Source organism: Symphalangus syndactylus, chromosome 10 (assembly GCF_028878055.3).
Source record: "Symphalangus syndactylus isolate Jambi chromosome 10, NHGRI_mSymSyn1-v2.1_pri, whole genome shotgun sequence".
In the NCBI taxonomy this organism is placed as follows: domain Eukaryota; kingdom Metazoa; phylum Chordata; class Mammalia; order Primates; family Hylobatidae; genus Symphalangus; species Symphalangus syndactylus.
The window spans coordinates 43,004,212-43,017,486 of NC_072432.2; the positions used below are offsets into that span (position 1 = coordinate 43,004,212).

A 13,275-nucleotide genomic window follows, 5' to 3' on the forward strand; every position below is an offset into this window, starting at 1 on the left:
GGGGCTAGGGGAGGGATAGCATTAGGAGAAATACCTAATGTAGATGACAGGTTGATGAGTGCAGCAAACCACCATGGCACGTGTATACCTATGAAACAAACCTGCACGTTCTGCACATGTATCTCAGAATTTAAAGTATAATAAAAAACAAAAAAAAATGAGATTTTCTTCTGACGTGTAGAGCTCCTCCAATTATTGATGTTTATTCCTTTTTTCCACATGGCATCATTTTTGAGGGAAATGATGTTTCTCCTTTAAATATTTACTTATAGGGTTTTATGCCAAATGCAATGTGATTATCATGCATTAACAACTACATCATTCTAGCAAGGCTCTCCAGTCACATTAGAGCGGAAATGCCAAGGTTTGGTACACCTCTTTGCTTGCCCCACACTTGAAACAGAAGACACTGTTTGGAAATAATTTTTTTCATTTAAAGGAGACAACCTCTCTATGCTATTTTTGGCTTTATAAGTGTCATGACTATAAATGATAATATTTCAAATGGAGAGATATTTTACAATCCAAATCAGCAGGGTTATCTCATGCAATCACTGAATTACAAATTAAGCCAGGTGCCTACCAAGTCCTCTTCTGTTATTTCCTTGTCTCTCCTCATTTGAATCTACTAATTATTGCTGACATAGTACTTAAGAAGGACGGTGGAGGTGTAGCCTGAGGGCTGGGATCCAACCCTGGCTCTGCTGTTTCACCAGCTTTATAATGTTAGACAAATCCCTTTACCACTCTATGCTCAAAGGTTTAAAGTAGGGAGTTCCAATCAATGATCTGTTTTCGCTCCAACATCCTGGGGGTTTGCAAGTTTGTGAGAACATAGACTTGGTTTTGAGGATTTAAACCTGGCTAATGATGTTCAGAAGTTACGACGTTTCTCACATCAGAATATTTGCTTGATAATTATTTCTATGAAAGTATGTATTATGGCATAAAAACAGTTTGAATTATTTTTAAAAAATGTAATAATAAAACCATGATCATTTTTTGCTATCTATCCATATTGCTTGGAAAGAAAAAATTTGAAAAGGCTAGAAAAATAAAAGTAGTTGCTGTTTATTGGGGAAATGAAGATTTACATTTGGTTTCTGGCATTATTCTTGAGACTCTCAAATATAAACTCACCAGACAGGCTACATTTAGGTATATTGTTGCTCAGTTACTGGGTCTTGGCTGTGTACTTAGGGATAATTTGATATTACTTCCTTCAGTATAAACACCAGTGAAAGTTGGACATCACTAAAACATTCGGGCGACCTCACCTCTAGTCTAAATGATGACCTTGTGCAAATTAGAAAAAAGTCATTCGTTCCCTAAGTCACTTTACTACCAGCAGCCAGAAAATGGTTCTATGATTAATCCAAATCTACAGTAAACACAAATATGAATGGTGCCACCCAGAGCTGGACAATGCAAAGTTATACATTGTCAGTTTTATTGACCCAAATTTTAGTTGGTAGAATATCAACACTTTGGGTAACTTTGCAAACATCCTTTCTCACCTTTGAGATTCTGTCTCCTCATATGAAGAAGATTGAATGAGATAATCTCTTGAGATAATGTTTTGAGCAATTATGAGATGGTCTTCAAGTAAAAGGAGCATTGCATGAACTGTTTAAGACATAGCCTGCTCTTGCTCCAGTTTTCAAATATTTTTCCTTCACTTAAAGGTTTTCTCCAAATCGAATCTCCTTTAGTCTGTATTCCTGCAGGTCAGGAAAATCTATGCTTTAAAAAATAAATTTTCTTTAAAAATACAAGTTACAGCTGGGTGCGATGGCTCACACCTGTAATCCCAGCACTTTGGGAAGCCAAGGTGGGAGGATTGCTTGAGCCCAGGAGTTCAAAACCAGCCTGGGCAACATAGCAAGACCCCATCTCTACAAAAAAAATTTTTAAATAGCCTGGGTGTGGTGGTGCAGATATGTGGTCCCAGCTACTTGGGAGGCTGAGATGGGAGGATTGCTTGATCCCAAGAGGTGGAGGCTGCAGTGAGCTATGATCACGCCACTGCACTCCAGCCAGCATGACAGAGCAAGACCCTATCTTGAAATAAATATTTCTTTTAAAAAAAACATTGTTTTAAAGTGGATATAGGTTATAAGCAGTTACCCTTGAAAAAGCACTGCTCTTGAAAAAGCAGTTGCTGAGGCCACACTGTACCCAGGGGTAACAAGTCTCATACCTTTCCCTGAACACCATGCCTGTTCTTGCCTTCTCAGTCAAAAAAGAGGTGATTGTGAAAGTTGTTATCAAGGAAAGTGGATTTTGTTCTGGGCCATCCTTTCATGGCAAGATTGTTTCTTTCATTGCAGGACATTCAATATCCTTGGCCTTCACTCACCAAATGCCAAAAAACAACCACCTAATCCTTATGACAACCAAAAAAAACACCACCCCTACCCCATTTCCAAACACCCTCTTGAGAAATTGCATCACTCTCGGTTGAGATACCTTTTTACCATCAATTTGCACTCTGGCCTTGAAAACATGCTTTGGAAACATACCACCATATCTTTTGCCAGAAGCCACAAAGGACAGGCATAAGCCTTTTGACATGAAGAGAGTGCAAGAGTCCTTAGAAAAGAGCATTGCATACGGCTTCTCTGAAAAACTGGACTCCCTGTCTGTGTAATAACTGGGGAAACTGAAACTCAAACGAGTTTCCTAAGATCACTCATTAGATAATAGGCTACGTTGACTCTACAAATAAAATCCCTTAAGGACCCAGCATCTTAGTATACCTTAGTGACATGCATCATAATTATATCAATGTCATTGTTGGTCATTTCTTGATTACTGGCAATGTACCAGCACCTTACAAATCTCATCTATCCCTTCCACAGCTCTAGAAGTAAGTATTCATATCCCCTTAGACAGATTAGAAAACTGATGCTTAGAAAAGTGAAGTAGTTTAGCCAAGCTCTCCCAGCTAAGTGGCAGAGCTAGGATTCAAGCTGATGTTCCTGAGACTGAAAAGCAGTGTACTGGCCCATGGCCCGGTGCTTTTCTTAGACCACCTTACTTTGAAGTAGCAGGAAAGTTAACTGAAATCCCTAACTTTTGAACCAGGCTGTTGGTAGCAACTGAAAAACAATTATTTTGCACTGTGTTCTGCCGGAGATGTTATTTTTCATTATTGCCAGGACTCCTCTCAGCAGGATCACCTCATTAGCTGAAGAAAATGTTCCCTGTTGTTCCGTGAGAGACGGATCAGATGGAGAAGCATAAAAACAAACTCCAGAAAGTGATTCTGTGTTCCCCTCATTTAGGGGATGGAACAGTAATCCCCTTCTTCTCTGATTCCCAGCCTGCTAAGTGATGTTTTACTTCTGTAGTTGCAGAAGTGTTTTGAAAATGATGGAAAAAGTTTTACAGGGATGACTTATATAACTTTTTATCAGTGTTTCCATAACAGAGTAAATTGGAGTGTCGAACCTTTGGTGAGTACACTTAATACTGGTCTGTTTTAAATTTTCCCATGTAGGAAAATAAGAGTTTGGCTAGATTGGTCCTAATTGCCTATGAGGAATAACTAAAGTAAGTGAGACTTTGTAAAATATTTTAAAAATTTTTTAAAATATTAAATATTTTAATGTTTTTAATATTTTAGAGTGAAGCTGTATTTAATTTTTTTAATATTTTATTTTCGTTCAGAACAACCTCAAATGCAAACACTTCATCAGTTATATTATACACCTATTGACAGACATCTCCTAAGCCATGTATTATAGAAGCCATCTGTAAAACCCTATCACTTTGCTCCATTTGAAAATCCATATCTATAGAAACCAAAGTGATTTTTTTCAAAATGACATTCTATCACAGGTTATGCATTTCACTTAGAATAAAATCAATACTCATTGTGGAGGGCAGGTGCAGTGACTCGGGCCTGTAATCCCAGCATTTTGGGAGGCTAAGGTGGGCAGATAGCTTGAGCCCAGGATTTTGAGACCAGTCTAGCCAACATGGTGAAACCCCGTGTCTAGTAAAAATACCAAAATTAGCCGGACGTGGTGGTGCACACCTGTAATCCCAGCCACTCGGGAGGCTGAGACAGGAGAATCGCTTGAACCCGGGAGGTGGAGGTTGCAGTGAGCCGAGATCATGCCATTGCCCTCCAGCCTGGGTGACAGAGTAAGACTCCTCATCCTGGCCCACCAGGACATGACCTGGTGCTGCCTGTCCTCTGACCCCACCTCCTCCCTTTCCTTTCTTGCTTGCTCCCCACCCTCTAACCATTCTGTCTTTCTGTCAGGACTTTCTTATTTATTGTCATTTCTCATCAAGCACTTGCCTCCTGATCTTCACTTGGCAGATTCTTTCTTTTTTTCAAGCTCCAGGTCAAATTTCCTCTCAATTAAAAAAAAAATTCTTCCTTAATTCCCGAAGTTGGCCATCCTGACATCTCCGAACACATTACGTTCTTTTGGTTTATTTTTAAAAGAACTTTTTTACTATTTGAAATGATCTTATTATTTTGTTTACTTGCTTATTTTCTGTTAAACTTCAGTAAAAACAGGAAAGTATCCCCATGTCTACAACAGAACCCAGAATATAATAAGGTTCAAGAGTATTTGCTAGATGGATGATGAATGAATGAATGAATGAATTCCAATTCTGTGCCTGGAATGAGATTGAAGTTTCAGATAAATAATAAGGCACAAAACATTTATTGAGTAGTTTAAATCTACATAATTTGTGAAAGTTGACATTCAAATCGAAATTACAAAGTTATATTCTCTATTCTTGGTCTGCCTATCAAGAACAGGAATTCTGGTGGGAAGCAGGGACAAAAAACTCAGAACTGCTTTACAGGGAGAAATTTCAGACCACGTGATATCTAGCTGGAGACAGGCTTTCCTTTTGCAAGATGCAGCTCTTCTGCTTATTCAAGCAGGACCACGCTGATTCTTTTTATTTTTTGAGACAGAGTCTCACTCTATCGCCCAGGCTGAAGTGCAGTGGCGCAATCTCTGCTCACTGCAATCTCCGCCTCCCAGTCTCCAGTGACTCTCCCACCTCATCCTCCCGAATAGCCAGGATCACAGGCACGCGCCACGACGCCTGGCTAATTTTTTGTATTTTGGGTAGAGATGGGCTTTCACCATGTTGCCCAGACTGTCTCATACTCACGAGCTCAGGCGATCCACCTGCCTCAGCCTCTTAAACTGCTGGGATTACAGACGTGAGCCACCGTGCCTGGCTGCCAGGCTGATTCTTACCAAAAGTTTCAGGATGAGCATCATAGCATTTGTAAATATGCCTTTTATACTCATTTCCTTGCCCTCTTGCCTGCAAAAATAAGTCTTTTGACATTCTTCTACTTAACATCATCACTTCCAGGAGGATGGCATTGTGATCTGGTCTCCTCTACTAGCAGTGAACTTGTTTTGTGTTAAGTCTTTGGATTTTGAAAATAGAGCCTGAATATGTCCAAGATGTCCTTTTATTGAGTTCACAGAATACAAATGGAAAAATTTTATTACCAGGCAGTAGTGTTTAAAAATGAAAATCAAACCTAATACATGGACTCAGACAACTAGAATAAGGAATATAATATTTATAAAACTGAGTAGGAGGTTGCAATCATTGCTCTAAAATAAAGCATTAAAAATTAATTCAGAGCAAACCTGTCTGTGCTACAGCAAAGCTCTCTTTCATTAAGGTAGCACTGCATGTTTCTCCAGAATTAGTTCCCCCAAATAGGTAAATAGCTTGTAAGAACTGAGTGTTCGGCAAACTACGGAAGTGCTACCTAAGGCACGATTTAGAGTTGCTTTTAGTATTACAGCTTTATAGACCTTTCATTTTGAACCAATTAATTGTGAATCTTGCAGTTTTCCTTTGTTTTTTGCCCTTGAGTATTACTAGGAAGGTTTAATTCACATGCTTCTTAGTCATCTTCATTGGATTAATCCAAATGGTGCTATATCATTTGATTAATTCATATGTAGCAGAATAGTAAATCTTGGAGAACTGTGGTTACCAGTATAAGATATACTTTAAAACTTTCCATAGGTTTTTCATTTCAAAAGGTTTGTGTTGCACATATTTTAAGTGACTTTTCCCTATCTTATTCCACTTCACATTATTATCATTATCTATATTGCATTATTATTGTCAGTTTCCGTCTTCAGAATACACTAAAAAGGAAGAGAAATAAAATGCTAGTGCTATTTCTGCATTTTTCTATTGAGATGAAGTTTTTATTTTTCCCAATATACATCATTTCTCTGAAGCCCTAAAATAAGTAACCTTATAACCTCTAGGCCCTATTGATTTTCTAATGATTTCAAATAAAAAGCATCCAGTTTCCATTGCATTGACAAACTGTTCAATCCCTAGGCAAAACCTACTGGACTCCTATTAAATGAAGGGGGCAAGAAACAACAGAAAATCCAAAAAGTAGATTTGAGATGGAGCGGGGGAGAGGTGGTCTCAGCTTAGCTCAGTAAATGGGTACTTAACCTTTGACCAATGATGACAGGTCTTCTTTAGTTCTCTTAGACCAAGCGCAAGCTGTTATGATTAAATAAAAAAGAAAAAAAACTGTTTAGAGCCTTACTGAATATGTCCTGGGAATTAAAGCATATGGCAGGGATAAGGAAAAAAGATTTTCCTTATGCTAATGACCCTTGATGTCTGAAATAAATTAGATCCATTAGAGTTTATGCTCAATAAAATAAAGACTTTAAGCACTCCAAAGTTAGTGACTCGAGACCAGTTTTTGCTCTAAAATTCAATCTGCCTGCTTATTAATTCTTAGTGAGGCTCCAGAGCAGACAGGAGATGCAAAATCATAATTTTGTACTGAACCAGAATTTTGAAAGACCACAGGTTTCTTTTCCTTTTAATTAAACCATTTTTCATGCTTCCTATTTTCTTTCCCTCATTAATTTGATTTTGTTCCCATTTTTGTTTCATTTTTTTTTTCTTTTCAAGGTTTCATTTATCCCATTTCAACTGAACAGAGAACCCAGAATGAATATGGATTTTCTTGTAAGTTTGATGTTTGGATTTTATGTTGCTGAATAATCATTTAATGTTATTGCCCCTAGTTCAAGTTTACCTTTCTTTGGATTACAGATGTGCACACAGGAAATAGGAGCCTAATATATTCTAACATGAAAAATAAATTAGATTTTTGCTGCTGAAGAGAAGAAAGGATCATTTCAAGACTCTGCCAGCTTTAAAATCTATCAGTCTACCATTCAAAGCTTGAGTCCCAGTAGCTGACAAAACATATAATGAAATATGCTGATATAAGTAAAGGGCAGGGTTCAAATACTAAAAAGGAAAGGATTGAAAAAAGACAGATCGGTTGAGCTAGAAATCATGAATGTTGAATAAGTAACTATGACCTGGTAAAGTAAAACATTAAGAATTTAGATGTAGTTTTCTGACCAGAGTTCAGAATCCTGCAGCAGTGCCTCAAATCCTCAAATAAAACCCAACAGAAAAGTGAAGTAAGTACTTGAAAGCAGCACTCACCCAACCAAGAGTATTTGCGATATCGCTGGTTTTCTGAAGAAAATTTGCTAATATTGACTTGATTGATGGGAAAGTGAATATTCTGGAAATTTTGGGAAGAATATTTTTAAAAGAAAGCATTGGATATATTACATTTAAACACAAAATGCTAAAAGAGAGCAATTTCCAATAGAGAATTCATTTACACTGCTAATATGTGAAAGATTCTATGACATTAGAGTGTGGGTTATCTCGTGAGCCACTGGCAAATGAAATGATGAGTTATTTCACCATGTAAATCGTGTGGCTGTTGAGTGTTAGGAGAGGGCCGTGGTTCCTCACATTTTAGGAGGTCATGGGACCTACAAATTTGAAAGATCTCTCTCCCTGAAAAATGCACACGTCTATAAAATTGACCATAAAATTCTAGGTTGTTCTCGACTATCTGAAGTACCAATTTAACAACCTCTTTTATAGTGAGTGGAGCAGCTTTGATTAATTTTGCTGAATATGTTTTTGTGCATCACAGAAAAACTAAAAACAGAGACTTAAAAATGTCAAAGGGGTCCACAAAGGTTTCATTTCATTTGTTTGTTTTAATTATCAGCTTCTATCACCTTTTCTAGTTAGATGAAAGCATGTTCTATGCCACCAAGGCAACATGCAACATTTATAGGAATTCTTTTCCAGAAGAAAGGCCTCAGTTGACTGACATACCGTGTTGGTCGAATGCTTATTTGCCTTCTGGGGTAGTCTGACCTTTCTGATCACTGAACCAGGCCTTTATCTTCCTTAGTGCACAAGAGAGCTATATTTTATTCTAGTAATGAGTAGCTCAAATGTAAATCTCTGACAGGGGACCGTGAGAAGCTCAGGGTTCTCAGAGATAATACTGCATCTGTATCAAAGCCCGGACTTAGAGACAGTTATCAGCATTAACCTCTGTCCCCCAGATCTGGGCCCTCCGAAAGCACACCTTTCAAATCTAATATGTTTGCTCCTAATATTTGCTTTGCTTAGTTACACCATTCCCACCCACCTCTCCATTGATTTAGGGGAAAGTGAGAAGAGTGCTATGGAAAGTAATTTTATGACTTGGAGTGATACTTAGGAAAATATTCTGGTTCAATAAATATGCAGATTTAAAACATGCCAGATATTTCTAACAGTGTTTATGTTGATGTTTTTAAAGAACTATCAGTGAATTCAAAAACCCTTCCAAACTTTTCCACCTGAAATGAGTAATAAACTTTTTTTTTCCTGTGGGTTGGGATGGTTTTAGTTCCAGTTTCTTTATATGCCTAGTAATAAACAGTCTGTTATGCTGCCCAATTATAAGATAGATTAGTGGGTGGATAGATGCAGAGTGAGAAAGGAAAAGAAATCAGAGATAATTTTCCACTGAAAGGCCACAGCCATTTTATATAGCTTTTGAAATAGATTTGAAATTAACCTATAAAAAAGGCAGTGAATGTCTGAAAAAATTATAGCAATACATATGTGTACTGTGAGAAATTTCTGTAAGCAGCTGGTTCAGTGTTTCACTCTTCTCTCTAGCTGCTCCTGATTCAGATGATGTGGCTCTCTATGTTGGGATTGTGATAGCAGTGATCGTTTGCCTGGCGATCTCTGTAGTTGTGGCCTTGTTTGTGTATCGGAAGAATCATCGTGACTTTGAGTCAGATATTATTGACTCTTCGGCACTCAATGGGGGCTTTCAGCCTGTGAACATCAAGGCAGCAAGACAAGGTCAGTTGACATTCCACTTCACACCCTGTTACTTATGCATGTAAGCAGTTTCAAAAATCAATGACTTTAGAGTCATCTCATTCAGCTAGAATGTAAGCTCCATGAAGACAGCAATTTGAGTTAATTTTGTTCATTACTGTATTGATGTCATTTACATAACAAATTAGAGTTAACAAGATAAATCCTCTTTTTTTCTTTTCTGACAGATTGCTCTGTCACTTTTTAACTTCTATTTGAAAAGAGTACTCTGATTGGTTGACTGATTTCTTGAGTCTCTTTTTTTCTTTCCTTTGACAAGATATCTTGTATTGCTATGAATAGAATGATTTACCAATGAACCCAAATCCAGTATAGACCAGGGAAACCATAGCTAATCATCACCTAGTGAGGCTCGTTGTTCAATCCAATCTGTTGAAATAGCTAAATACCTTGGGCATAATGAGTAGACATCAAAGCAAATTACAGAATGAGCTTGACCACTTACTTATAGCCAATAATAAAATAGCTGGTAGTTATCTGATTGCCCTGTTTTCAGTAGAGCCTGTCTATCCATCTCCGATATTAGCTGAGCTGCTTTACTTTTGACTCAGATAGTGTGAGGGGGAGTCTGACTAATGTAGGTTGGCCTGAATGGAGAATGCCAATGGGATTATTTTCTCTTTCTGACTCAGATCTGCTGGCGGTACCCCCAGACCTCACGTCAGCTGCAGCCATGTACAGAGGGCCTGTGTATGCTCTGCATGACGTCTCAGACAAAATCCCAATGACCAACTCTCCAATTCTGGATCCACTGCCCAACCTGAAAATCAAAGTGTACAACACCTCAGGTGCTGTCACCCCCCAAGATGACCTCTCTGAGTTTACGTCCAAGCTGTCCCCTCAGATGACCCAGTCGTTGTTGGAGAATGAAGCCCTCAACCTGAAGAACCAGAGTCTAGCAAGGCAGACTGATCCATCCTGTACCGCATTTGGCAGCTTCAACTCGCTGGGAGGTCATCTTATTGTTCCCAATTCAGGTAATTCCTAGAGGTTTAAATTGCAAAGAGGCAGGTTGAAACATATTTTTCCATACCAAAATCTTTTTTGTTCGTGGGTTTTCATTAGGCCTGAAATGTTAAATGTGACCTATCCAGCCCAAATCTACTTTCAATGTAAACAGAACATTACTTCAGACAAATCAGCAAAACCATTTATTTTCCTCCAACAATTCTGAAAACACTTCCTCTAGAAATTTTATACTCACAGCTTTCTGCTGAGGTGTAATTTAGAACCATCATTGACCTCCTTTCTTCTAGAACTTCAGAAGGCAACATCAAGCCACAAGTCCTAATGTTGTCATTATACTTTAAAAGGACGAACTAATTATAAAATATATCATTTGGTTCAGTTCCAATTTACTACATGAAGCAATACTACAGAAAACAAATTTTTTGATCATGAGAGGCATCATAATAGACATCAAATCTTCATTTATTAACCTAACTTGATCAGTCTTTTACCTCACAGTATTGAGAGTGTACACTGTACTCATTCCTACCTCTGATATTTGTATCCAGAATCACCAGATTCATCAGGTGTGCTTTTGTACTATTACTTGGTTTCAGTTTATTATGTAGTTTCTCTGCATCTAGAGAATAAGCCTCATAAAGCTCTTTCATGGTGAATGAAAGTTAATGACTGATACTGTTGGATTAAAAATTGATATTCATTAATCAGTATTAGTAATGAGCTTGGAACCATGGGTCATAAAAGGGTTAATGGCTTCCTCTCTAAATCTATCTAATTCTTTTGGACAAGGCTGTGAGTATTTTGTAAATATAGTAATACCTAAAATGTAAATACCTAAAATGTTGTCACATTGAAAAAACATAATGTATGTATAGCCAAGGAATATACAGACCAAAGAGTCTTCAGGCCTGAATATGAAATTTTATTTGATTCTTCCTGTCATTCACTCTTTCATTTCAATGCCTTGGCAACTTTTATCCTAAACCTTTAAAAGTATATTTTAACAAAATCAAAACATTTAATAAAATATTTTTTTCTTCACAGTTTACATAGCTGAGATCATGTATTATGTAATGTTTTCTAGCCTTTTCTCATCCTCATGCTATTGCATGCGCTTTAAAATCATGATTTTAAATATCTTTATAATAGTCCATTATTGAATGAATCAAAACATACTTTAATGTTCTTCCATTGTTTAAACATTACAATTGTTCTCAAAATAGTTCTTTTCCCTCTGATATGTATTGGATTCTGCCTTTTCTTCCTATTTCTACCTACCACTTTTTCATATGTGCATTATTATAAAGGCCTCTTAAGTGGAAGAGAGTGAGCTAGCATGTTTTAAATTCTTCCTATATATTAGGCAATGGTGATCAACATATGATATTTTATTTAATGGACAAACAATAGTTACCTATTACTTCATATTCATAATGCTGTTTCATCCCTATAACAAAGATTAAGCTACGTTTTATGTTTTCAGTGAAAAAAATAAAAGCACTGAGGCTTGGTAGCCTCATGTGTGATCTTCTGCTGTGTCCTCCACAAATCATTCTGTACGTTGACAGCCCACTTCCTACAACACCAGGGCTCTCACATTACTCTCCTTCTCAAGAGCGCTGTGGCTGAACATCTTCAACCAGTTACATAAAGGCCTACTACCTCTTAACTCTCCATTCTTTTTTCTTGAGACTTTCCAGTGTGGTCAGGCAAGTTTTCATATCGCCCCACGGTCATTTGGCATATTCCATTTCCTTGCTAATTAAATTATGAATTACTCAAAGACAGGAAGACTATCTTTTCCCTCTTGAAATTCACAACAGTGCCAAACACTACACTCACAAGGATGCTTCATAAATTTGTATGGAGCTGAAGGAAGCTGGATTTTATGGGAATCAAATGATGGAGCCAAACATCTTTGGAGTGCTGTCCACACTGAATCATTCTTTGTGATGATGAGCAGTGATGTGGGAGACCATCACTGTGGGCATCACCTGGCAACTGGTTGAACTAAAAAATCTACCCCACACCCCATATCTCTGAATCAGAAACTCTGGGGGTAGGGACCAGTAATCTGTGGTTTAACAAGCTCTCCAGGTAGTTCTGACGTGAGCTCAAATTTGCAAGCCACTGCTACAGCAGACACAGCTTAGAACACAGCCCAATCTAATAGTTCTGCAAAAGGGCACCGATTAGCAACTAACTAGAAACGCTTTGACCTGCTGTGACTAAACTAGGAGTTACTGTTCACTTTCTAGAGTTATGCATAATAAAAGGTCTTCACCATTCTTATACCATTGTGGAATTACATTGATGCTAACCAGATATTTAAAAAATACATGTTGTTTTTTATGTTGAAGTTGGCATTTCCCTGACTTTGAATCTTGTGGGGATTTTCAAAAAAATGGAAATGATGCATCATTACAGCTGTTTGAAATTTTGAGCTGTTGTTGGTTTTCCCCTTGTCTTGCAAGGAAAACAACAGTGGAACCATCTGTCTGTTCCTCAAATAAAACAAGAGTTTAAAAAGTTACATCATTCCTTTAAGTAATTCCATAAGAGTTCAGAGGGAGCTGTGGTAAGGAGGCCAACGAGGAAGGAAAATGGAGCAACTCGGAATATTTACATGTCTTTAGAGAAAATGAAGCAGGCTTATGGCTGCGCGGTCACAAAATCTCCTCATTACCTTTTACGTGCTATAAAAGCTTTGATTCCTAGGTCTTACATGACTGCTTTTCTCTTTTGCTATTCAGGAGTCAGCTTGCTGATTCCCGCTGGGGCCATTCCCCAAGGGAGAGTCTACGAAATGTATGTGACTGTACACAGGAAAGAAACTATGAGGTAAATATGCTTTTTCTGGTGCACTGACTTTACCAATGTCTAACTTGGAGGAGAAATTGTACAATAGACACAATAAACCCAACATATTTTTGTCTCAAGTGCCTTGCTTCTGGCATACATTTTTTTTCCCTTGACCTACAAAAGATCAGGTTTTACTTCTCTTTGTCTTTGAGACTCCAGACACTTTTG

At 37.7% G+C, this 13,275-nt stretch overlaps 1 protein-coding gene across 1 annotated transcript in view; it reads left to right on the forward strand.

Annotated features, from left to right (window-relative positions):
- The window catches only part of UNC5C (unc-5 netrin receptor C), a 397,344-nt gene that overhangs the window by 331,407 nt on the left and 52,662 nt on the right, over positions 1–13,275 (forward strand). The window contains exons 8-10 of the mRNA XM_055296967.2: positions 9,046–9,237; positions 9,909–10,253; positions 12,999–13,086. Of these exons, the coding sequence (XP_055152942.2) occupies positions 9,046–9,237; positions 9,909–10,253; positions 12,999–13,086 (625 nt within the window). The remainder of the gene's footprint in view (positions 1–9,045; positions 9,238–9,908; positions 10,254–12,998; positions 13,087–13,275) is intronic.